The sequence below is a fragment of the Erpetoichthys calabaricus genome, chromosome 9 (assembly GCF_900747795.2).
Source record: "Erpetoichthys calabaricus chromosome 9, fErpCal1.3, whole genome shotgun sequence".
In the NCBI taxonomy this organism is placed as follows: Eukaryota; Metazoa; Chordata; class Cladistia; order Polypteriformes; family Polypteridae; genus Erpetoichthys; species Erpetoichthys calabaricus.
The window spans coordinates 42,229,095-42,253,939 of NC_041402.2; the positions used below are offsets into that span (position 1 = coordinate 42,229,095).

Genomic DNA, 24,845 nt, shown 5'->3' on the forward strand with positions numbered 1-24,845 from the left:
TAAATTTGAATTTACAAACTAATCCAGCCATAAATATTTGGAATTTGACAGAAAACTAAAGTACCCAGAGAAAAATAGAAAAGATAAAAAAGGAGAGGACATGCAAAAGCCAGGCCTGTATTGTAACCCAGTCTCCTGGACATGTCAGACACTGGCGCTGAGCAATGTACTACCTCACTGAATTGCTTTCTGTAAAAAGTGCATCTATCAGTTTCTTGTCTACGTGTCTGCATGATCTGACGACTTTCCTAAGTCATTACATCACATCATTTAGCATCTCTGCATAATATTACAATCACAGACAATTAATACATGCAAACCTATAATGTACCTCACTAATTTAGAGCACCATTGCAGGGAATACAAATATAATGGATCAACCAAACTAACAAACAAAGGTTTAGGCAGCATGCTTGCAGATTTGACAACTAATATTACATATAAACTAGACGTTGCATGGGCTAAAATATGTTAAAAGTGTAATCGATACTTAAAGTTTGTTTCAAAATGTATTAGTTTAATGTAAATAAAAGTGTTTAAGAATTAACATATTATTCATTATATTGGATAAGATGTATGTATTATTTACCATTAAATTTGAATGCAATCCAAAAAGTAAAAAAATAATTAAAATATGTCAGTGAATCTTCGTAGAGAGAATAGCACAACCTGACACCTTTAGAAATTAAAAAATCATGTTTTATTATTGTCTACTTAAAGCTAGTTTACAGGCTAAAACACTATATGCAACTTGGCACAGACTTAATAATGGAAACGGGTATGAATTCCTTCCACATTATTTTAAGAAATATTTGACCTAATTTACATTGTTTCTTTCAGAAATATGCTTCTTGATATTTTGTTAGCAATCTCTAATTTAATCCTTAATCTTTCTGTGTTTATGTCTACTTTTAAAAAGAAATATTAGATCTATATCCTGTGATACTGGGCAATAAAACATATGTTTGAATTGTTTTCTCTTTTGCACAAAACAGATGCAAATGCTTCTGTGGCTCTTCCTTTTTTACAAAGTTAAAACTACCGATGTCTGAAAGCAGCACATTTCTTTTTAAAATCCAATTTAAGATTCCTTCATTTCAATAATCTACACATAGTATCACTTGAATACTTTTGTTGAACTTTCAAATACGAGCTTGAAGTGTTGCTTTACATAATTTATTATGCATTCCTAAAATGTACAGAAAATCAGGGCAACCATCTGTCATGTTATTCAAATATAGTGGATATCACAGCCATTTTCCAGCCTGCTACTCTCTCTCTCTCTCTATTTTTATATTATATATATCAGTCACTTTGAGCTTAGCAGGTTTAACAAATACATAAATATTATTACTACTACTACTAATATATCTACTTTTTGAGGATCACTGTCCAGTTTTTAGGATATACAAACATAGCTACATACCACTTGAACTAATAATCTTTTGTTGCTGATTTCTGACCTTTGTCATTGATAAGTTTAGGAAAGAATACAGTAAATGTTTCTACTGTATTATTCTTCGTAATGGACAAAGACTTCTTCCTGTATAATAAAATATACTCTGTGAATTGCAAGTTTTCATCATTTCTGCTTTAACGTGTATGCTTCTTATTTCCATATTAATGTCAACATAGATGAATTTCTAATATTAGAGAACAATATGTGTTTGGAGATTCAATCAGACCTAATCAACATGTGCCAGTCAGCGATAGCACATTTGCTGTCATCTTTTTTGAAAAAACATATGCATTAAATCACAAATACTAGAAACTTGTAATTCATTTATCTTAGTAAACAGGAACTAATTTTTGGCCACTTATGAAATCAGTATTGTAGAATACTGTTTTCAGGTTCAGGCTCCTCCTTCTGATCACCCCTTATACACTAGGTAATTTATTGCGTTTTGGTCATCTGCCAAAACGTGAAGGCCTCTGACATGTGTGATGTGTTGCATCGTTAAAGCATTGGGCTACAGTATATGAAAATGACTGCTTCCACTTATTAAGAAAGTATGAAAGCAGACTGTTTGTCCAAATGTGTCTGATGTTGATAAACAGCTTGACTCAATCAGAGGCAAAACCAAAACTGAAACTCAAGATGTTCCCATAATGATCTGCTTTCTTAAAAGTACCAACCTCTAAATCTAAACATTGGGTGTCTGAACATGCAGGAGGCTTTCCTTAATTGTCTCATATGGGATTGGACTCTTACAAAGCAATTGCCAACTGCAATTGAGGAGCAGATAACTGGCCAGGTAAATGATTTTTCTTACCTATACAGGCTAATAGTTGTCAAAGTGTGTGCAAAATAAAGGCCTCTTTCTTAAGAGCAGCATTAAATGGACATTGCCTATTTTTCATACTGTAGTAAAAATACTTTTTCACAAAGTTATATTTGAAATGATATCCTATATGGCTAATTGTCCTAGAATAATTAATATGTATAAGCTTTCCTCATGTTACAGATGCATTTGACCTAAAGCGCCAAAAGATACTCAAATGGAAAAATTTCAAGACTTAAATTTAACTATATAGTAGCCTATTAGATTGGTCAATCTGAAAATTCAGCAGTGGAGCAGCCCTTGATCTTTATGTTCTGACAGATATTAAAGAAATTTTCCACCATTTTCCATATTTTGTTCCAGGAGCATTCTTAAGAGTCTGCTTCTTTAAAATTCCATGCATTTTTCTTACAGGATGTTCATATTCTATCTTGGCAAAGGCTACCCTGTAAAAATTGCTAAGATGCATTTGACACAAAAGAGGAGGGAGAGGCGGTGAATAAAAGAAATGCCTTTTGTGTGTTTGAGTGGGGGGATGGTTTACTCATGCTAATGAGTTAATGGTATCTTGAAGCAGCTGCTAATTTGCCTTCCAAGATTGTTGCTGCAAAGTACAGAGCTTATTCTTATCAGAGCTGAAAATTACAGTATGATGCTGCAGTAATATGGATATCTTATTCTTAATTTACGACTGTTAAAACTGGACAATATTTTGAGTTATTCAGAAAATTAACTGTGACCTTAAAATAAATAAGTTCTAAAAATTGAATTGAGGTTCTGTGACATTCACAGATTTTATGATCAAATTCAGAAATTTATCATCTTAGAAGGGAAAAAAATCATCATAATGCTGGATATTTTGCTTTCTAATATATTTGTAATATTTCTCACTTAATACTGGAAATATCTATAATATATACAAACTACAGTATATTAATACTTCATATTTCATTTTTGAAAGCACTTATGTTTTTTACTACTACAGTATATGTATAATTAAGAAAGTGAAATTAAACTTTGTAGTATAAAGTTTAAGAAATATGAAGTGGCTTTACACTTAGCTGCTATGTTTCTTATATTATATTATTATTTATAGTACTAGGGTGTTGTACCTTAGCCATTATTGATGCAATGAGAAGTCAAACAAAATGATATATTTTATTGGCTAACTAAAAAGATTACAATATGCAAGTTTTCAAGGCAACTCGTGCCCATATTGTAATATAAAAGGTTTAATTTTGTTTGACTTTTCATTAATATTGTTTAAAACAAACGTGCTTAGTTTCATGGTTTTGAAAATCTTGGGTGGATACAAACCTTTTTAGTTATTTTCTTTACTGCATGAAAAACTACATCAGTATTAATAATTCACAGAATATTTAATGAAAAATTAGAGCACTGTAAAATGCTACAACATAACATGGCATTTTTAAACCAGACAGCAGAGCCCAGCAGCATTGGGTACCAGGACCCACCCATGTATAGGACGCTAATCCATTATAAATGTCTTCGTAAATGCCTAGGAAAATGCTACTAGTCAATTAATATGATTAAATATGTGTATTAAACAAGTGACACTTGTGTGAATTCACTTACTAACTGAGGTTTTTGCTCAGATAATAGAAAAGGATGTACTAGATAGATAGATAGATAGATAGATAGATAGATAGATAGATAGATAGATAGATAGATAGATAGATAGATAGATAGATAGATACTTTATTAATCCCAAGGGGAAATTCACAAAATTAACAATCAATGAATCTGTGGGAATCCAGCACAAACAGACTTGAAAACATGCATATGGGGACCATGTATCTACACTTGAAGACATTAACTTTTTCATTCAAATTTTATTTTTTTTATTATGTTAATTTGCAGTTAGTGCACTGTATTCACTACAAAGACTACATAGGATATATAGTAAATTTTCATTTAACTTGCTTTTTTTGATTGTAGCAATCGTAAAGCTCAGAAATATTAAATTGTCTTGTTGCCCTGTCACTGACCAAATGAAAAAGGTTTGCTTCAAAAACTGGCAATATGAAATGGAAAAAAAATCTATGCTTCACACAATTTCGGATTCAAAATAAGGCAATTGAGCTGGTGTTGAAAGCCCCTTGAAATGATGAGGGATGCAGTCCATTCTTGGCCTTTTCAGTTGGCCAACCAAAATTGAAAAGCCAAGCCTTTAACCACAGGCAAAGGAAAATTCAAGAAGAAAACAACTCAACCTTGTATTAGATAAAATGGGTTCAAACAATGAATTATTGGATGTAATGAAATGAACAACAAATAGACCTGAAATGTTCTGAATAGTCCAAGTGACACAAGACAGTATAGCTCTGGCAAAATCAGCAAAGACATTCAGAATTGGCCAGTTTTTTTTTTGTTATTCTGCAATATATTTATTATGATGTCTATGCTGAAACCTCTAATTTGTACTTAAAATCAAAGCCAAATTATATGTCTTCTAAAATAATGTTAACTTATTTAGTGTGATGAAATAGTTTGTGAGAAAAATTCTTTACATTTAAACACTTTAGGATGGCAATTCTGTAAATATTACACCAAGTTAAAGTCCTCATAAAGTCTGCCTAATCCTAATCAAGTTTTACTTTTTTACATGAAATCGAATTAATTGCAGTAAAAAATTAATATTGATCAGTTCAGATCATTCTATAATATCCATCCTCCATCCATTATCCAACCCGCTGAATCCGAACACAAGGTCAACGGGGGTCTGCTGGAGCCAATCCCAGCCAACACAGGGCACAAGGCAGGAACCATCCTTATATAATGTAAATATACTGTACAGTATATAAAAATGCAAATTTCACATGTCAGTACATCCCTACTTTTATTACAACATCAAATTTCAATCAGGTGCAAATGACTAGAACATCATTAAAGTGGATCTTGGAGGAATCTGTCTTATTTAAAACTCAAGACACTCAGCTTGCTTTGCTCATCGTTGTTGAAGTGTGTGTTATCATCATGCCTAAATGAAAGAGCTCTCCATGTCATTCAGAAAGAAGTCATTCCTCTGTCTGAAAGATCATCTACAAGTGGACAAGATTTTAAACAACTGACAAACAACTGCTAACTTGTCAGGGCCAGGCTGTCCCAGCAAGTTCTAGCCAACCGCAAAATACAAGATGCTGAAAGAAGTCTCTAAGGACCCCAGAATTTCATCATGGGACCTACAGGTAGCTCTTGCCACTGTTGATGTCAAAGTGCATGAGTCTACCATTAGACATATGCCACACAAATTAGACCTATGTGGGAGGTGAGCCAAGATTAAAATTTGCTTTTCCAAAAAGAACATGAAGGCAAGACTAAATTTTGTCCATGAACACTTATGACACAAAGCAGAACTTCTGGTGCAATATGCTTGGACAGACAAGGCAAATATACAGGTTAGTCCACCACGGTACCAGAAGATATGTTTGGTGAAAGCCAAAATGCTGCATTTGACCAGAAGAACCTAATACCAACAGTATAGCATTGTGGTGGTGGAAATGCTATAGTTTAGGGCTGCTTTGCTGTATTAGGACCTGGGCAGCTCACCATCACATAATCCACTATGAATTCTTAATTGTACCAGCCTGAGCATAATGTAAAGCCATCTGTCAAAAGACTGAACCTCAACCAAAAGTGGATCTTGCAATATGACAGTGACTCTAAACAGAACAGTAAATCCAGCAAGCAATAGCTGAAGTTTTTTTTAATTCAATCAATTCTTCAAATAACTTTGCATGTTATAGACATTTCTGGTATTAAGAGTATTAACTACTGTGAAGCATGTGCATTTGGGAGGCAGCTTAAGGGCTCTGTTGATGGTAACTACCCACCAAACCAGCAGTTGATGCTGTGTGCTAATTCCTTCTCTCTTCTTCCCTCTGCAGAAGGGAAGTCTGACAGCTGTTCCACCACTAATGTCACTTCACTTGTCCACCCTCCTGGACCCACCCCTTCCTGCCTGAAACCCATATGACTGGAAGTTTTGCCATTTTTTTAATAAGTTTTGTATTGGACTCCCATCTGTATGACATAATTTTCATCTTTATAAAAAGCTTAATTTCATTTATTTTCATAATACAGGGTCACACATGTGCCACACACCTTTCATGTTTGCTTCTTTTCTTACACTATCCTGTAATAACCTATATCTAAAAACTCATTCAGCCTATATTTTAACTTGATGCTGTATGACTTTTCCAAGTTTGTTAGAAACAGTTGCCATACATTTAACAATCATGTTTTTTCAAAATCCTGTATACAAACTTATAGAAAAAGGCATTGTTTTGGATCATTTTGAACACAGGCTCTTTAGTTGTTTAAAAATTGGGGAAAATATTTACAAAACTTTACTCTCTCTCACTCTCTCAGTATTCAAAATGCACTTTCTAATAAAATTTTTGATTTTAAGATTTTCATAGCTTATGCAAGAACCAAACCTGAAACCTCCTTGTTTTGTGTCAACTCTGAGGTGCCATTCATGAGTACTCTCCACACCCTGAGCATCACAGAAGATAGAATGCCACTGATTTTGCTGTATTACAATGTACAGTGACAACAGAAGGTGTTGACAACCTAAACAAGGTCATAGACACATATACTGTACCTGCCAGTGCAAGACTACCTGTTAGCCACTGGTCTTTTCTACAACATTATTGATATGAGTGCCTACAATGCCTTCCATTAAAGAATAAAAAAGGACTAGCATAACAGAAACCTTAATCAAAGTCAAATCTTCCTGGAGCAGGTGGGAAAAACCTAATGACACCTCACATTATGTGCGTCTACAAGCACACACAAAATCAGGATAAGGACAGTAGCCCTCTCTGGGCAGAAACCTGGCTTCTTAAAAACCTCTGCTTATGTGTATGAGTCCACTTATGGAAATAGTTCTTGGAAAACACTGCAATGTCATAAAATCTAAAAACAAGCCTGTTTCTCCCAAGCAGTGTGGGGGAATGTTACTGTTAAAAGTAACTTAGTTACATTACTCATTATTTACAATAAAAGTAACTAAATATGATATATAGTTACTTATACTAAAATGTAATGCATTCTTTTTGTGTTACTTTTCTTCTTTTGAATAAAAAACTGAATATTTGACTGGCTAGCATTTGTTATGAAATTCTAAGCTCATACAGTACATAAACCATTATGAAACTCACCAGAAATATGACCAAACGTGGTAATTTACTTGTATGTTATAAATTCATTCAGTCCTTCATGTGCTTTGATGATCTCCTTGTTATATCCCTGACCTGAGCCACCAATGAATCATGGTATGGACACTAGTGCCACCCTATCACACTGTTTCAACATATCTATAGTAAATAGCTGAATATCAAAATAAAACAAATCTGATACTTTATTAATGTGTTTCTGTTACCAGACTGCATGAAGAACACTCTTTTCTGCATTGGCTGTGCAAATGAGCACAGTAAAGAATTGGTGTACCAGTACATTTGCTTTTTTGCTCTACACCAAATGCTGCCGGGATAATAAAAATGCTGGTATTTTTACTTCAATAAAATAAGTACTGCATTAGGTTACTCATTACTTTAAAAAGTAATCAGACTACATAATGCACATTACTTTTAACATGTTGCTCCCAACACTGCTCCCAAGATTGTACTGCTGAGTTTAGGACTATACATTCAGCTCATCAACACAAATTTAACAATTTCTGAAATACCAAGACATAATGGATTTTTATCTTTATTTTTTAGTTTACAAAAACATTTTTATTTTATATTTATATATATTTGTTTCAGTTTTAGCAATTATGGTATGATTAAAGAAATATTATGGATTTCAGTTGTGTCAAAATCAGACAAAACCATACAGTATGCATAATATGTTTAGATATAATTTTTATGTCATGTTAGTAAATGTCTATAGGTATGTCCCATTAAAACAAGCAAAAAACAAACTAGATATTGAGTATGGACAAACTTTATAAAATGATTATATTTTGTGATCATTTGTGCTTTAAATTTTGTGATCATTTAGGAATAAAGCAAAGAACAAATGGCTGAATATTAATTTCTCCATTTCACAATTAACTTTTCTACCCTCTCACCGTAACATTAACTCATGTACTACATGATAAACCTGGGATATAGAGACGTAGCAAATTTTGTGAACAATTGCAAGTCACATAAACATGTAGACATACCAGTTTTTATGGATAAATTAAATTGGGCTTCTTCGCATTTTCTTTGTTTGTTCACCGAGATTCTACCTTTTGCAAATACAATGTTAACATTTGCTGTCTTGCATTATATGGACATGGAACTACTCTCTTATTGATGGTTCTTTTTGAACATTTCTTTTTTGTTACTCAGAAACAGCTCATGGGCTAATTTGTGATGACTCTATAGGTAAATTTTAAGCTTTGTAGAGTACAGCATACAACGTACACTGCCCCAAGAAAATTACTATTACTTTTTTTTTTTAAGTTGTATTACAAAAAATGTCACAGTACTTTGTACAGATGACAATGATAAACTAGAACTTAAACGAGCATCTGAACTCCTTCAAAGGCCCAGTAACTCTGCCAACAAAATGTCAAACAGAAATACCCTGCCAAGAAGGTTAATTGCCTGTTTTTTGTCTGCAATTAGATCCCGATTCTCTTTTGCTCAAAAATTCTTTGAATAATTTTCTTGCTTTCTCCCAAAATGGTGAGTGATTCTATAAAAAGCTGGTGAGAATGCAGTGAATACTCTACTTCTTTTAAAACCAAATAATAAGCTGCTTAACACTTGCCTGGATATCCCAGTTATACTGTATAACGAGTAAGATGACATTTCTGTTTCAGTAAAAATCAGACTAGGGTATTTCAAAAGCACCATTTGCAGACAATAAATCTACCACACATACCATATTAATGGTGCTTATGTGAATTAATTAATGATACAAAAACATAACCAGGATAATATACAATACAATGACTTAAGACACAGCTACGCATAACAAACCAACATTATACTCACACCTCTCTGGTCAGTTCTGCTTTCTAGGAATTGCTTGCTTGCCTTTTTATGCATTTATTATTTTAAAAAAATACATTTAGATATTAAAATTTAAATCAATCTAATACATTTGGGTTTGGAAAATTAATAGAAGAATAAATTAATGTTATTAATAAAATATACACACCAATCCTGAAGTGAAGGCAACACCCGAAAGACAACATTTCAGACCATCTCTGTAAAGTCAGTGAATTGATGTCTATTGCTTCTGCTATCCACAGTCACACAAACTTGTCATGTTTCTCTCATACTTTTTAACCTCAGAATATGCATTCGAAGCCCTGAACAATAACTATACTCCTAAAACTGCACAAGAAATCATAGACATAGATTTTGAAATGTCCACTCTTTATTATTGTACTGAGTTTTTAGGTTTAAGTATGACTCTATCATTGTACCTGAAATTAAGTTGATGGTGATCAAAGCAACAGACAAGTGAACTTTGCTTGCCAGCATGTTATATTGTTAATGTCTCATGTACAAACATTTTGGGTTTGGTTGCTTATATTTCTGCCATGTATAAAGACATAAAATATTGTGGTAAGAAATGTACAGTAGAATTCCATCAATGATTTCTTTCTTATCAAGGGTGCTGCTGTTGTGACCTGGCTTTCTCCCTGCAAGATTCTCGTTTGCTTGCCTGTTGATCACATGTAATTTCATTATTTCTTTTTTTTCCACTAAAGATTTCTTTTTTGTGAGAAACAGAGGACTCCCCATTGTCCATGTTCATTTCATATTTTGTATTTCGAATTAAGGGCTAAACATCATGTATAGAGGGTAATGTGGCCCCTTTAACAGCTATATTTTTTAACAAGTTTTGGGTGAAACCTTATTTACAAAAAAATAAAAAATATATAATTAGAAGACCTAATTATAAAATATACAGTATGTATCGTATATACTAATGTTTCTCAACATTTCTGGTGTTGTGACGCAATTTTTCCCAAGTTAAGTGCCTTTGCAAATTACTTTGGGGGTGGGGGCAGTGGTTCAGCCTTGAAGAACAGAGCACAATCATCAGAGTGTGATCGTCAGAGCGCACCCCCTTTAGTGGACCCATTTTTGTATGGAGCACTGATTTGGGTGGTCACTGTTAATGGAGCGTGATTGTCAAGAACAGGGCTGGGGGAGTTAATCGGGCACAATCATCTGATGGGGAATGACAAGCACGATCTTCAGATTGTCATTATCAACAACAGCAACTTGCAACCCACCAGCAGCAGCCAGCAACACAAAAATGGATCATGGTACAGAGGCTGAGAAACCCTTTTATAAACTATACACATATTTCAGTACTGGAATAAATAAAAATGGAAGAATAAACAGTCAAATTAAATTCTATCAAAAGTCTTTTCAGTATTTGGAAAGGATAACATACCTGGGTGCTCTAACATAGATAAAGATTGCATTACATAAAAATGACAGCATGGACTGAATTTTGAAAAATGTATGCCCTTAAAGAATCCATCCTGATATACTATGAAATAACAGAAGACAGGATTTTTGCTAGATACAGTATGTAGCAAGTGATTTATCTAAAACTTTGACCTTAGTGTTAAGGTGCAAAATGAGCATTCCAGAGTTGCAGTTTGTATTAATAAAACTAATAACTCCTACAAATGTCTTAGGCTGTTGTTGCAGCAATGATAGATCCTCCACAATTTAAAAGCTATTGTGAAAATATCTGAATTTATTTGCAGAGGTATAAGCTCTATTCCTGTTTTTAAAATTGTGGACAGACAATTCCAAGTCTTAACTAAACCTTTAAATAAAGGAATCAAAAGGGAAAAACAAACTACACTAGGTCTGTCAGACTGACTATTACTATGGCACATTCAATACAATTTGAACGCGTGAAAAACTAAAATATATATTATTCAAAGAAAAAAAATTGACAACCAAGGTAAACAAAAGTTGGGGTTTTTTTTCTTGTAATAATTTCAGCATTGTATTATTCCAGATGCACTTTTTTTTGATATTGTACAAATGTGTTTTTGCATATTACTTCTAGGAACAGCCTATTCTTAAGTCTGAATCGGTTGTATCATCATTAGTAAAACAAAACAACCATCAGCTTCTTAATTACAACATTTCACAACACATTTTGGGTGGATTTCAGCATTCTGCTGCTCTGTTCTTGAATCTTCCATTAGAGAAATAACAAATTCTTTTAATACATTTGAATCGCTGCACAGCCTCTAATACTGCAGCTACTGTCTTCCAATAAAAATACCTATTGTGACTGCTTAAACATCTTGTGATAGCACAAACTTCATCACTGATCTCAGTAACTGCTGCTAATAACCTAGCTTCTGTTTCCTCATGTCCAACATACTTGAATGTTTACAAATGTCCTGTCTATGTGTATTGTATGTTGTACTGTTATATTGAGAGCAGTGTGAAACTGCACAATATTCTTTAATTGATTAATTGCATATAATTTACAGATTTATTAATATGTATACTAGGGGGCTCTGCCCCTTGCTCGCTTCGCTTGCCCACCCCCAGGTTTGGTTTACCGGATATACAATTTAAAGAGATTGTTATTTTCATGGAAATTGTTACATATGCATTATTTTTACTTTTACTTTAAAACTTCTGTAAAAACAATACTTGTCCTTTATTACCGGCCCCGGACATGGTTAAATCTCTTTCTCGCAGGATGTATAACGCTGCTTGCATTGTGAAGGGGGGGGGGGGGCGGCTGAACGCACGCTAAGGAGATGCTGTCGGATCAGCTGCTGTCTTTCTAATGCTGCTGCTGGCGAGTTGCCTGTTCTGTTTGTTGCGCTGCACGTCGATCATGTAAAAGCCTGTACAGCAGCTGTCCTCTTGCCACTTCGCATCTCTGCCGCTCGTGTTGTGAAAGGGGGGTGGGGTGGGGGGGCTGAACACACGCTAAGGAGAAGCGGTCGGATCATCTGCTGGCTTGCTGCTGCTGGCGAACTGCGTGTTCTGCTTGTCGCTTGTCGTTGTTTTAAGAGCTGGGAGCACATGAAGTGTGTATGCCAAAAGCATTCCAACAACTGCTAGGTTAGATGTCCATGAACTTGTTTTAAATGTTGTCTCACTGCCTTGTCTCGCGGGACGTCAAATTGTCTTCTGAGAAGATCACGTCTCCCTATTCTCCCTTCCAAGATTTTTTTTTATAATAGAGAGATGATACTCTGCAGTATCCAGATAGAGCTGGTTTTATGTTGCACCATGTTCCTAAGGGAACTACATTTTATATCATCCAAGTATTTAAGGAGAAACTGATGTTCTCACTTCCACTTCATCATTGAATCATTTTGCTTCTGATTTTTGAACATGTGATTTTGTAACTTCTGACTCCTTAATTTCATTTAAGGTATTATTTTTAGTTTGCATTTTGGATGTATTTGCCTAAGGTTTTGCCTTTTGGCAACACCTACTTTGTTCCTTCTTCTCTTGCCTTGCCCTTTTGTGATCCTCTTTGATTAAATTATTTAATTACTACGGGGCTTTACCCCATGCTTGCTTCGCTCGCCAACCCAACCACCCCCCCTCCGCCTGTGCTACACACCAGCCACTTTGCATCTTTGCCACTCGTGTAAGTGGATTTAACTTTCACCAAACAACAAATTTTTTTAATTCTCACAGATACACCTCTTCATTGAGAAGAAACACAACTTTTCCCTGATGGCAACACAAATTAGACGATCTACAAGTCTCTTTAAATTCGAACAATATAATCAATCTCTTTTCACTCTTCCGTTATTTCACTGAGTAATAATTTCCATTTGTTTGCGCTAATGCAATTGTTACTATAATTTCTTTGAGACTTCCATTATCTATAACCTGTTCCGCATATGTATTGCGCCAACATTTTTGAATTCTTTTCGACATTCTACTTTGTCATCTACTCTTTGTCTTTTATTTCCAGCCCCAGGCGTGGTTAAAACTCTTGGCACAGAGTTTCGTTTCACGGGACGTGAAAGTATCTCTCTGAAAAAGTCATGTTTCGTCCCAAGCTGGAAAGTCTCATCTCGTACCAGGATTTTTTTTATTACTGGGGGGGGTGAGCCCCCCTGGTGCCTTCGGCACCCAACCCCCAGTTGCAGCCAGAATATTAGTAAAATCTGTAAATGAAAAATTATAATTTATTGGAGTAAAAACCATGAAATTCTATAAATATTTAAAAGAAAAAGTAATTGTTATCTAACAGAGTAAAAATCATGAAATGAGAATAAAATATTTACTCTCTTACCGATTGTGGAGTATTCCCATTAAACTGAGGTTCACTATGACCGATGCACGACTTTCTTGATATTTTAGTTTATATTTTAAAAATGGAGTAACAATCTGATATCTAACATCACATTAAATTTGATAAATTCTGAAAAGAATGATACAAAACATATATATGTAGGTTTTAAAATAAGCCCAATTTAAAGTGTGACAAAAAAAAAATCATTGCACAAAATCGTTGCACTTTTAGGCTTAGAATTATATATATGTATAGAATACATGTGTGTAAATGAGAGGGAGGTCAGTGGAATGGTGGGGATGCAAGGAGTAGAGTTGGCGAAGGTGGATGAGGTGAAAAAGAGAGTGCAGGCAGGATGGAATGAGTGGAGAAGAGTGTCAGGAGTGATTTGTGACAGACGGATAGCAGCAAGAGTGAAAGGGAAGGTCTACAGGATGGTAGTGAGACTAGCTATGTTATATGGGTTGGAGATGGTGGCACTGACCAGAAAGCAGGAGACAGAGCTGGAGGTGGCAGAGTTAAAGATGCTAATATTTGCTTTGGGTGTAACAAGGATGGATAGGATTAGAAATGAGGACATTAGAGGGTCAGCTCAAGTTGGACGGTTGGAAGACAAAGTCAGAGAGGCGAGATTGTGCTGGTTTGGACATGTGCAGAGGAGAGATGCTAAATATATTGGGAGAAGGATGCTAAGGATAGAGCTGCCAGGCAAAAGAAAAAGAGGAAGGCCTAAGAGAAGGTTTATGGATGTGGTGAGATGGACATGCAGGTGATGGGTGTAACACAACAAGATACAGAGGACAGAAAGAAATGGAAGATGATGATCCGCTGTGGCGACCCCTAACGGAAGCAATCGAAAACAGAAGAAGAAGATAGAGATATATATATATATATATAAAGAAAGAAAGAAAGAAAGAGAGAGTTGATAATAGAGAGATAATGGAAACTTTTTTTGTTACTTGGTAAGAGTTTTTTTTTTTTTTTTTTTAACACAGTTTCCCTCTCAACCTTTAAGGTCACTTTTCTGAACATTATGAATTCAAAGTTTTTGAGCGAGTTCTATTGTTGTCCTGGAAATGACACCAAGCAGCCCTCTTATGAAAGGCAAGTCTTTCAAATGTTGTTTATACAGTGCATCTGGAAAGTACTCACAGCGCATCACTTTTTCCACATTTTGCTATGTTACAGCCTTATTCCAAAATGGATTAAATTCATTTTTTTCCTCAGAATTCTACAACACCCCATAATGACAACGTGAAAAACGTTTACTTGAGGTTTTTGCAAATTTATTAAAAATAAAAAAACTGAGAAATCACATGTACATAAGTATTCACAGCCTTTGCTCAATACTTTGTCGATGCACCTTTGGCAGCAATTACAGCCTCAAGTCTTTTTGAATATGATGCCACAAGCTTGGCACACCTATCCTTGGCCAGTTTCGCCCATTCCTCTTTGCAGCACCTCTCAAGCTCCATCAGGTTGGATGGAAAGCGTCAGTGCACAGCCATTTTAAGATCTCTCCAGAGATGTTCAATCGGATTCAAGTCTGGGCTCTGGCTGGGCCACTCAAGGACATTCACAGAGTTGTCCTGAAGCCACTCCTTTGATATCTTGGCTGAGTGCTTAGGGTCGTTGTCCTGCTGAAAGATGAATCGTCGCCCCAGTCTGAGGTCAAGAGCACTCTGGAGCAGGTTTTCATCCAGGATGTCTCTGTACATTGTTGCAGTCATCTTTCCCTTTATCCTGACTAGTCTCCCAGTTCCTGCCGCTGAAAAACACATCCACAGCATGATGCTGCCACCACCATGCTTCACTGTAGGGACGGTATTGGCCTGGTGATGAGCGGTGCCTGGTTTCCTCCAAACGTGACGCCTGGCATTCCCACCAAACAGTTCAATCTTTGTCTCATCAGACCAGAGAATTTTCTTTCTTATGGTCCGAGAGTCCTTCAGGTGCCTTTTGGCAAACTCCAGGCGGGCTGGCATGTGCCTTTTACTAAGGAGTGGCTTCCATCTGGCCACTCTGCCATACAGGCCTGATTGGTGGATTGCTGCAGAGATGGTTGTCCTTCTGGAAGGTTTCCCTCTCTCCACAGAGGACCTCTGGAGCTCTGACAGAGTGACCATCGGGTTCTTGTTCACCTCCCTGACTAAGGCCCTTCTCCCCCGATCGCTCAGTTTAGATGGCCGGCCAGCTCTAGGAAGAGTCCTGGTGATTTCGAACTTCTTCCACTTACGGATGATGGAGGCCACTGTGCTCATTGGGACCTTCAAAGCAGCAGAAATTTTTCTGTAACCTTTCCCAGATTTGTGCCTCGAGACAATCCTGTCTCCGAGGTCTACAGACAATTCCTTTGACTTCATGCTTGGTTTGTGCTCTGACATGAACTGTCAACTGTGGGACCTTATATAGACAGGTGTGTGCCTTTCCAAATCATGTCCAATCAACTGAATTTACCACAGGTGGACTCCAATTAAGCTGCAGAAACATCTCAAGGATGATCAGGGGAAACAGGATGCACCTGAGCTCAATTTTGAGCTTCATGGCAAAGGCTGTGAAAACTTATGTATATGTGCTATCTCAATTTTTTTATTTTTAATAAATTTGCAAAAATCTCAAGAAAACTTTTTTCACATTGTCATTATGGGGTGTTGTGTGTAGAATTCTGAGGAAAAAAATGAATTTAATCCATTTTGGAATAAGGCTGTAACATAACAAAATGTGGAAAAAGTGATGCGCTGTGAATATTTTCCGGATGCACTGTAGGTATGATGCTCCTATTATAAAGCAGCAAGACTGTATTGATGATAGCATGACCGTGATGCCCATCATTGTTGGAGCACTTTCCATATAAACTTAAACTTTGAATGTGTGTGATTCATTAGACCCAAGTGAAAAGCCAATCTCATCTCTCAAAATAATATGGGAGAAAATAACAGTTCAGAATGCTCAAGTCTAAAACCTGGGAGGAATTACTGCAAAACTCCCTAGGCTTTTATAAATTGTTTCTGTCAGATACAACAGACTTCCTGGAAGCAACACTGCACTACTGTAATACCTTTATGATTACCATGTGCCGCAATATGCAAGATAGTCTACTTCGTCTCATGGAGACCAAGGACTCATTATCTATTAATAATGCTTAATTGTTCATACAACCGAGAAACATGTCATGGAGTTATTCTTGGAATACTATAATAGTAACACATACATTCTGAAGTTGCATGCTAGATCACTGTCTCTTTGTGCAGATGTTTCTCCTGCCACAGAGCAATGAAATTACTGTTTTTTGTTTATTATGTCCCACCGTCACTTTCTCAGGATAAAGAACTTTCTTTATTATCTATCAGAAGATCCTCCACACCACATTCTAACAGAAATGCCACTATCACTCGTAGCTTCACTGTTAAAAGAAAAATATGTATTTATCAATACTTAAAGAGCCACAGAGTTGGCTGAATAATGCTATCAAATGAAAACAATATTAACAGACACTTGGACTTGAACCAAGCATATGCAGGCTTAAAAAGAACATCTAAAAAATAAAAAAAGACTTCATGACCAACACACTCTGAACTCCACATTTTTAACCTCCCATACAACCCGCCACCCATTTGATATATATAGCCTTTAATTCCTGTATGTTTAATCATTTCCCTCTGATGATGACACCTGGTAGAAAGACGAAAAAGCTTAGGAATAAAAAAATATTTTAAGATACGTGACTCATTTTCTCACTTTGTGGATTTCCAGCTGCTAATTTGCAAACCATCAGTCCATTTAGGATGAGTGATTAAAAAAAAAAAAGATTCAATACAGTAATGTATGTGCCTTCTTTTTAAAAAAAAAAAAAAAACATTTGTTCTTCCAGCTGAATTACAGTCAAATATTCTTTATTTCTTTCCCAAATAGCCCTTCTTAATAAACGCTTAACAGAGAAGCAAACAAGGTAAATACAAGATTATCTCCAAGACAATTTGACCAAAAAGGGTACTACTTCCGTAAACATCAATGTAACTATACAGAAATTTAAAATATAATTTACACAGTTCATTTTCCACAGAACAACATCAAATCAATAATAATATGGAACAGAACATTAGTGATTCCCTAAACCTTGCATGGAGTGATCCCCAAAGCATTACTACTGCTACAGACATCAAGCACACTATTTACTATATAGCTTAAGTCAGTCCCTAGAAACTGAACTTATAAAATACCACATTAAGACAGATATATGCTTGGAAAGAACATTTCAAGGATTGTAAGTATGTAGAGCTGTGGTTACCATATAGGGGATAATTTACTAAATAAAATAATTTGTAAATTATAGTTTACAAATATGTATAATAAAACATAAAATGAAATATTTGAATGCTGACACTATTGCATATTAAATAAGACAAAGTGTTACAGCTATGAAAAATAACTTTTTTTTTTAATAAAATAATACCATATCCATACAAACTAGCAGAATTTACAGTACTTAAAAATAGTAAAATGTAGTTAGAAAACTATTTCAAGATATGCAAAGACATGGGTATTTTTGCCACATGCCATTGTTTGTCTTTTTTCCCCCCAATTAATGCAAAAAGTGTACATTTTTCTGAACATCTCAACTTCGCTTATGCCTCTTGCTCAGATATTACAAGCATATTTCATGTATTAAACAACAAGCAACTAATGAGAACTTGTACCTGCACCAAATGGTCCTATTATTTAATGAAGATTTCAACAACAAGGCCTACTGGCAAGAATTAAATGCACATTTACATAGGCAAAATTGCCATTATTTAAAACTGCAGCGATACTAATATCAGATGTAGAAAGAAAAATAAAAATCAAAAATGAAACATTGATATTCAAAAAGCTTAATTCAAAAAATACTTTTGTTTAAGACATCAATTTCTCGCTTGCAGCACTCATGGGGATGACAAGAGGGCAAGATATTTCAGGTCTGCAAGATGCCTTTATTGAATGAGCAGCTCACATGCTTTAGAGAAAAATGTAAGTAGACAGTTGACTCCACAAAGATGATAATAAATCAGAACAAAAAGCAGTATGCATAATTTAAAGGTGCTAAAAATATAGAAATGTAATATATCCTGTCAAGGCAAAATCAGCTATGCCAAAGAAATACTATTAAAAAGTAACAACCCACAGAGAAACAGAGATGTTATACCTGTATATCAGTATCTCTCACTGGCTCCAATGGTTCAAATGTTGTAGCTGCACTCAGACTTTCTAACCTTTGAGAGATATGAGAGATGTCTAGTCCCCTAGAGCCAAGAAGAATAGAGCTGCAAAGAAAAAAAAAAAGATTAAAACAAACAGCAATTAAACATTCATAAGTCAACAAATCATTCATTAATTCATGAACTAATTTAGGAAAATGCCACTATGACCTTGATACTAAAGACGATATCAGGCTTAGCAAGTAGCAACATCTAACAATTTTCAGCATAAGTTCATTGTGTTCAACCAGGACACAAGACCACAGACAGAAGTTTGTCAATAGTAAAAATTTGCCAAAGTTTTAGAAAATAGTTATTCACAAAAAAGACCAAGTACGTGAAAGTGGCATACTGGTCACCTTCAAATGTTGAGTTTAATGGGAGTGAAAACCTTAGGTGAAAAACCGAAGGACAAATGTTTAGTTCATTGAGAGCTGCCAGGAAAGACAAGACAGGGGAGTACATTATGAAAGCAGTATTGGATTATTTTTGTTTGTTGCAATAATTCAACCACTTCAGTTTGGCCTACCTCACTCTGGTGCACAATGAAATTAACAAACAGTGTTACACAATAACTACAATTCAGCAAAAGAGAGACTAGGTTACAACTTCACAGCTAATGAAGAATTCAAACGTTAGACTCTCAGAAAAGAGGCACACCCAGAATGGACACTTAGCACTCAGTATTATAGCCGTCAGAATACATACAGTACATGAAACTTAGTTCCAGAGTTTAAAATGTCAGAATACCTAGCTAGAATTAAAATACTGATTTAACATCAAGCCTAAACTGGACACTCTTACTAGCAATACACAGTACATGCACAGATATTTATTACTTATGTAATCAATGTATAACTAATGCCTGGGGAGGGAGGTTGGGAGCACGCACTAATAAAGCACATTGCTATACCCACTACTGACACAAGAAATATCATTACTCTAAGGTAATATTTATGTTACTGAACACCAATGCGGCAGAGAGGTAACATGTCAATCTAGAAGGATACTTCCCCCTGATCCTCTAATAACCCTTTACAAATCTGAAAACAACATGTGAAATTACAGGCATTATTTATGGCTGAAAAAGTGTTTTATAATTAAACAAAACTAAAAATAACTGAATACAATTAATACAAAATTGGAGTTTCAAGTGTGTATATGTTAAAGTTTTCTTTGTGACACTCTGACATAAAATGCTAGCTAATGGCACAAAACAGCACTTAATTAAATATGACTTGCATTTTAGTAGCAGCATATAGCACCCCTACATTTTCACTTATCCCTTTGCTTAGTAACTGGTGCATTCTGTTCCATTAGAGTGAAAATGCAAGCCATTAAAGTAATATCTACCAAAGACAACTATGTTTTTCACTAAAACAAATTTTTGAATCCTTTTTTTAACGTTTTAAACAGGTATGGGAAGATGGAGGATGCAGGCTGGTCTTGATATTGGAAGTACACTAATTCATTTGCATAAAAAAACCCTGTAATGTTAACTGGCACTAATAAGCACTTTATGGGAATGTGAAGTAGATACTATAGCTTCACAGATCAGGTCACAGTCATTTTTAACTACCAAACCAAAAAAAAATTGCTTTCAATCACTGAAAATAGCAGTTCATCATTACTCAACCATTCTAAACTGTTAACATTTCACTTTAGAACAGATGGTTATTCCCCAACAAAACTCTTACATTTTTAACTTTTAAAGAACCCATGAAACATGCAATTGCTAAAACACAGACATTCTAACCTTTGAGAGGTATGTTTCAGATCACACTGTTTCAATACAGCTACAGTATAGCAAACAGCTGGATTAAAACTAAACTGACAACTTATTAAAAGGTTTCTGTTACAGGATTGCACACAGCATGCTGTCTTCTGATTGGCTGTGTGATTAAGCCTTGCAAAGGAGCAGAACACCATCCAACACATTTGCTTCTTGCCTTTCACCCAGTACTGCTGAGGTGATCACTAATTTCCTGTGATCCTAAATTGGGCAGGAAAATTTAGCCCTCGGTACATGCAAAATTAAATGCATACCTATAACTTTTCCTCTGTTTTTTTCACTCAATTGAATGCTACACACGTACTTAATCTCTTCCTTACTAGCTATCACCAGACAACTGCAAAACCTGTGTGCACAATGTTACATGCCTAACAGCATGCAACAATTTTTGGGAAAACAGACAAAACTTCTGAAAAATAAACGCAGTAATAAAAATAATTATATATATTTTTTTTTAAGTAGCACAGGTATTCAATAAAATAAGTATTGCATCAGTTAACTCATTACTTTAAAAAGTAATTTGACTATATAACACAATTAAATTTAAATCCATTATCCCCAACACTGCAAGGGACAGTCGTGGCCAAGGATGTGAAATCATTTTCTGGCTAAATTAGCCAGTGCTGGGTATTTGTCCTGTAGCTTTGCCCACTGTAGTGGACCAAGTTATTGTCAATTTGTTGCCCAAGACTGTATCACTCAACAACTGATTTGGTGGAGGAGGAGTGAGACAGTAGCTCATCTTCAGAGACTTATGACAGTTTTCTTTTGCAGTGGTTATTTAGGTGTGTGTGGATCACTATGAAGATCATTATCAAGGAATACCACAGGAAAGTGAAGCTGACCCTGGTCACCTGCTATCACTATTAACAGACTTGGATTCATTTGACACACTTTCATTAACAACACGTGAAGCAAAGTCACTAAATTAACACATTCAGTAGTTGCATTAAAAAATTTAATCATAGAAACATTTAACATGTCAATCTAATGTGTTAACAGCAATTAAATATCCACATCTATATTATATATACATTATACTGTATATATATTATGGACTTCACTGTGTTGCTAGGGATTGATAAAGCTTTTGAAATCCTCTGTATCGATTTCATGGCTTGTGCCTGTCCACAACTTTATCCTGGATATCTTCTGAAAGTGCCTTGCCACCCATAGTCAACAGTTTGCTTTCAGTTGCACTACCAAGCGATGGATTGTTCCAGTCAATAGCTGTTTCTATGCTAAACTAATCACAATGATTACATCTGATCACAGGTGGATCCCAATTACCTTGGTGTGCAATGGAGAAGGTGATTACTTACACCTTACTGAGTTTATAAGTATTGTTTGCAAGGGGATGGTCCTTTATCAATCTCAGTAATTCTTGTTTTTTATTTATTTGTCTGAATTATTGCTATTATATCTTTGACTTGGATATTATAGGTTGCATTAAGTAAATAAAACTAATATTTTTGTGTATGTTTTCATTTTAGGCTGTGAAGCAACAAAACGTTAATATTTTCAAAGGGAGTAATTCTTTTCGAGAACCACTGTATGTATGTATTTTTGTGTGTGTATATATAATTATATACATGTATACATACACACATTTCTCTTTTGCTTGATAGTGTCAGTAAATCAAAACCTGGAATAATCTAAATGGATAAATAATTATGTCATAAGCACTTTCAAAAGCTTAGTTAACAATTTCCTCACTACATTTTCTTTAATTTTCTTCTATAAACTACTTTTAAAACAGTTTTTAGTTTCTGTTTGTAGACTGAAGTTGACATCTTGTACAATAAACTACAGTGCTGCATATTTTACACTTACGCTTTAACATCTGCTGTGTCCTGTGAAGTACGTGTCAAAGTTCTAGATCTCAGACGTTCTCCTGCTTGCTGTATTTCCTGGAGGTTTCGTTCTACGTGGGGAAGTTCTGAGATTGCTTCTGTCTCTGCAGCAAGCTGTTCTGCTTGTTGGAGGAGTTCCCCAAAGCCTTCCACATCCATACCTGTTCTACAAATAAGACAAATTGACCACATTACACCAGATGAATGCACTTATGTGAACCATCTCAGGAAAGTAGCCAACACTGGATTTTAAAAAAATGGTGCTTTCAGATATTAGTTATATTAGGGAATGTCAATAACATTTCAGGGAGTTTCTATGTTTAATATTTATAAAAAGGAGTTCTAAAATTATCATCTTCCCAGAAGTATATATTTTCAGTATTTCCCTAAACAACTGTTTGTGAGATATTTTATGTGAGGAAAGGGCAGCAACTTTGGTGCACACAGTTTTCACATTGCTTCCATTGCCTTAAGTTTAAATAGTTACAATACAATTTTATGATCTTCAGTATTGATTTGAATATAACAAATGTAAACATGCCTTATCTAATCAACTTTGTATCAACATGCAGGCACAAAACTCCAACCCTTATTGCTACAGGTAAAGATCACTGGTTTAAAGTAATCGGTTTGCTGGCTCTGTACACCTGTCACAGGACTTTACCTGTAGGAAGGTAATCTATTTTAAAGGGTACAATGTTGTGTTTAATTTCCTAATTTTACAGCTAAAAGGGGGCAAATAGGGCCCCCATAAGGCACTGACAAGCACTGGACTAAATACTTAATCACTCTTTACTCAATATACTGCTTTGGAACAATCACAAGTCACTCTGGAAAAAAAAAGGACAGCTCAGATACACAACATAAAAAATACGAGATCTTTCAATACAAGATAATCTGTTAAGAGCAACAACCCGATGAGAGATGCTAATGCAAGCTGTCCCCTGTTGATTAACGTAACTGACCTCTTAGTCAAACATTTTGTTATTAACATATTCGTACAAAAGAAATGAAATGTCTCCATTCTAGAAATAATTAATGCGTGACAGATTAAGTATCCTAACATATTAACTAACCATCGCTCATTACCTTGTGGTTATTAATTTTCATTTACCATTCGATCTAAAATTTAAAAAGGAAAAGCAGAAAGATATAAATGCTGTGGCAGTGCACATAACATACAATTGAAAAAACCCTGACATCTTTACTAACCTTAAGGCATCCTGGTTAACTGGACCGTTATATTAGGAAAGAAAAGGGGATCGACCCATTGACAGCTAAATTGTTAAATACAACAATACAGCTGCTGGTAACGGTGAAAAATGTGTTACAATGCAACTTGAATGGATAAAAGTCTCTCTTACAAAGTAGTATGGCCTTAAGGACTAATATACCCATCAGGTGTGTGTCAGGGCGCCCATGCAAAGAGGAGCCCTGCCTTTCCAATAATCGAAGGTATGCAAGAGTACTTCCGGATAAAAGCTTCAGTGTACCTCACCTTGTCGTCGGGCTCTGAACTCCCAGATCTCCAATATAGTGAATATTTCAAGACAGATGTTTATTTACTTCCTACTGAAGAAGCACATTGCCGCCCTGCAAGCACCGTGTCACGAGCCCCTTTCTGATTGGTGTGTAAATCGCTTCCCATAGGCCACCGCGGCATTCTGAAAAACTTTATTAACACTTGATGAATAGGGAGAAGATAAACAAATTCTTAAAAACACTGTGGAACTTTGATGGCTGGAAAGCTAGAAGAAGTGCGATTACGATTGTTAAAATAGAAAAAAATCTCATTAAACTCTTCCAAGTATTTACTTGTATCTAATTATTTCATCGCAATTAAATGATAATAATTCATTTGGACGTTTTGTACAACTTAAGCGGTTGCAATATTCGTTTTCACTGAATGTTTGGGGAGAAGTGACATTGTAAAGTAGTTGGGCATGTAGTTCTGTCATTTATCCCTTACTGAAAGGCAGAACTTTCTGTATTACTGTTTTTAATAGGTCTTGACATTGTATTAGGTAATCATTTGTATTCATGGAGAACAAATGTAAACCTCAATGAATTCGTTTTTGAATGATATATCCGAATCCTTCAAAACTAATCATTAGTTACAAATCATAAAAGTATAAGGTTTAAAAAGGCATTAACATTATTGAAACTCTCCTTTCCCAGAAACTGTGTCACGGCGTACGTATGTGTATATTTATATATTTTATAATATGTAATTTGTTGAACTTTGTATTTCATATAGTTTAAAGGATAAGGAAATTAGAAAAAATAAGTAATTGAAAGTAGTGATGAAGTCATCACATTCTGTGCTTCCATAATAAAATATTCATTATAGTTGCATCCTTCAAATCACACATCTCAAAAAAGACCCACTTTACAAACC

At 35.1% G+C, this 24,845-nt stretch overlaps 1 protein-coding gene across 3 annotated transcripts in view; it reads right to left on the minus strand.

The window, feature by feature from the left end:
- Positions 1-24,080, minus strand: part of nup93 (nucleoporin 93) — a 77,464-nt gene extending 53,384 nt beyond the window's left edge. Inside the window, exons 1-3 of one of the 3 annotated variants that reach the window (XM_028809374.1) lie at positions 23,946-24,080; positions 22,428-22,608; positions 18,751-18,868 (exon numbers count right to left, since the gene is read on the minus strand). In XM_028809374.1, coding sequence (XP_028665207.1) covers positions 18,751-18,868; positions 22,428-22,606 — 297 coding nt within the window. In that variant the 5' untranslated portion in view covers positions 22,607-22,608; positions 23,946-24,080. Of the gene's footprint in view, positions 1-18,750; positions 18,869-22,427; positions 22,614-23,940 lie in introns of all 3 variants that reach the window. The other 2 variants (XM_028809373.1, XM_028809375.2) reach the window with 2 other exon arrangements.
- Between the last annotated feature and the right edge of the window lie 765 nt (positions 24,081-24,845).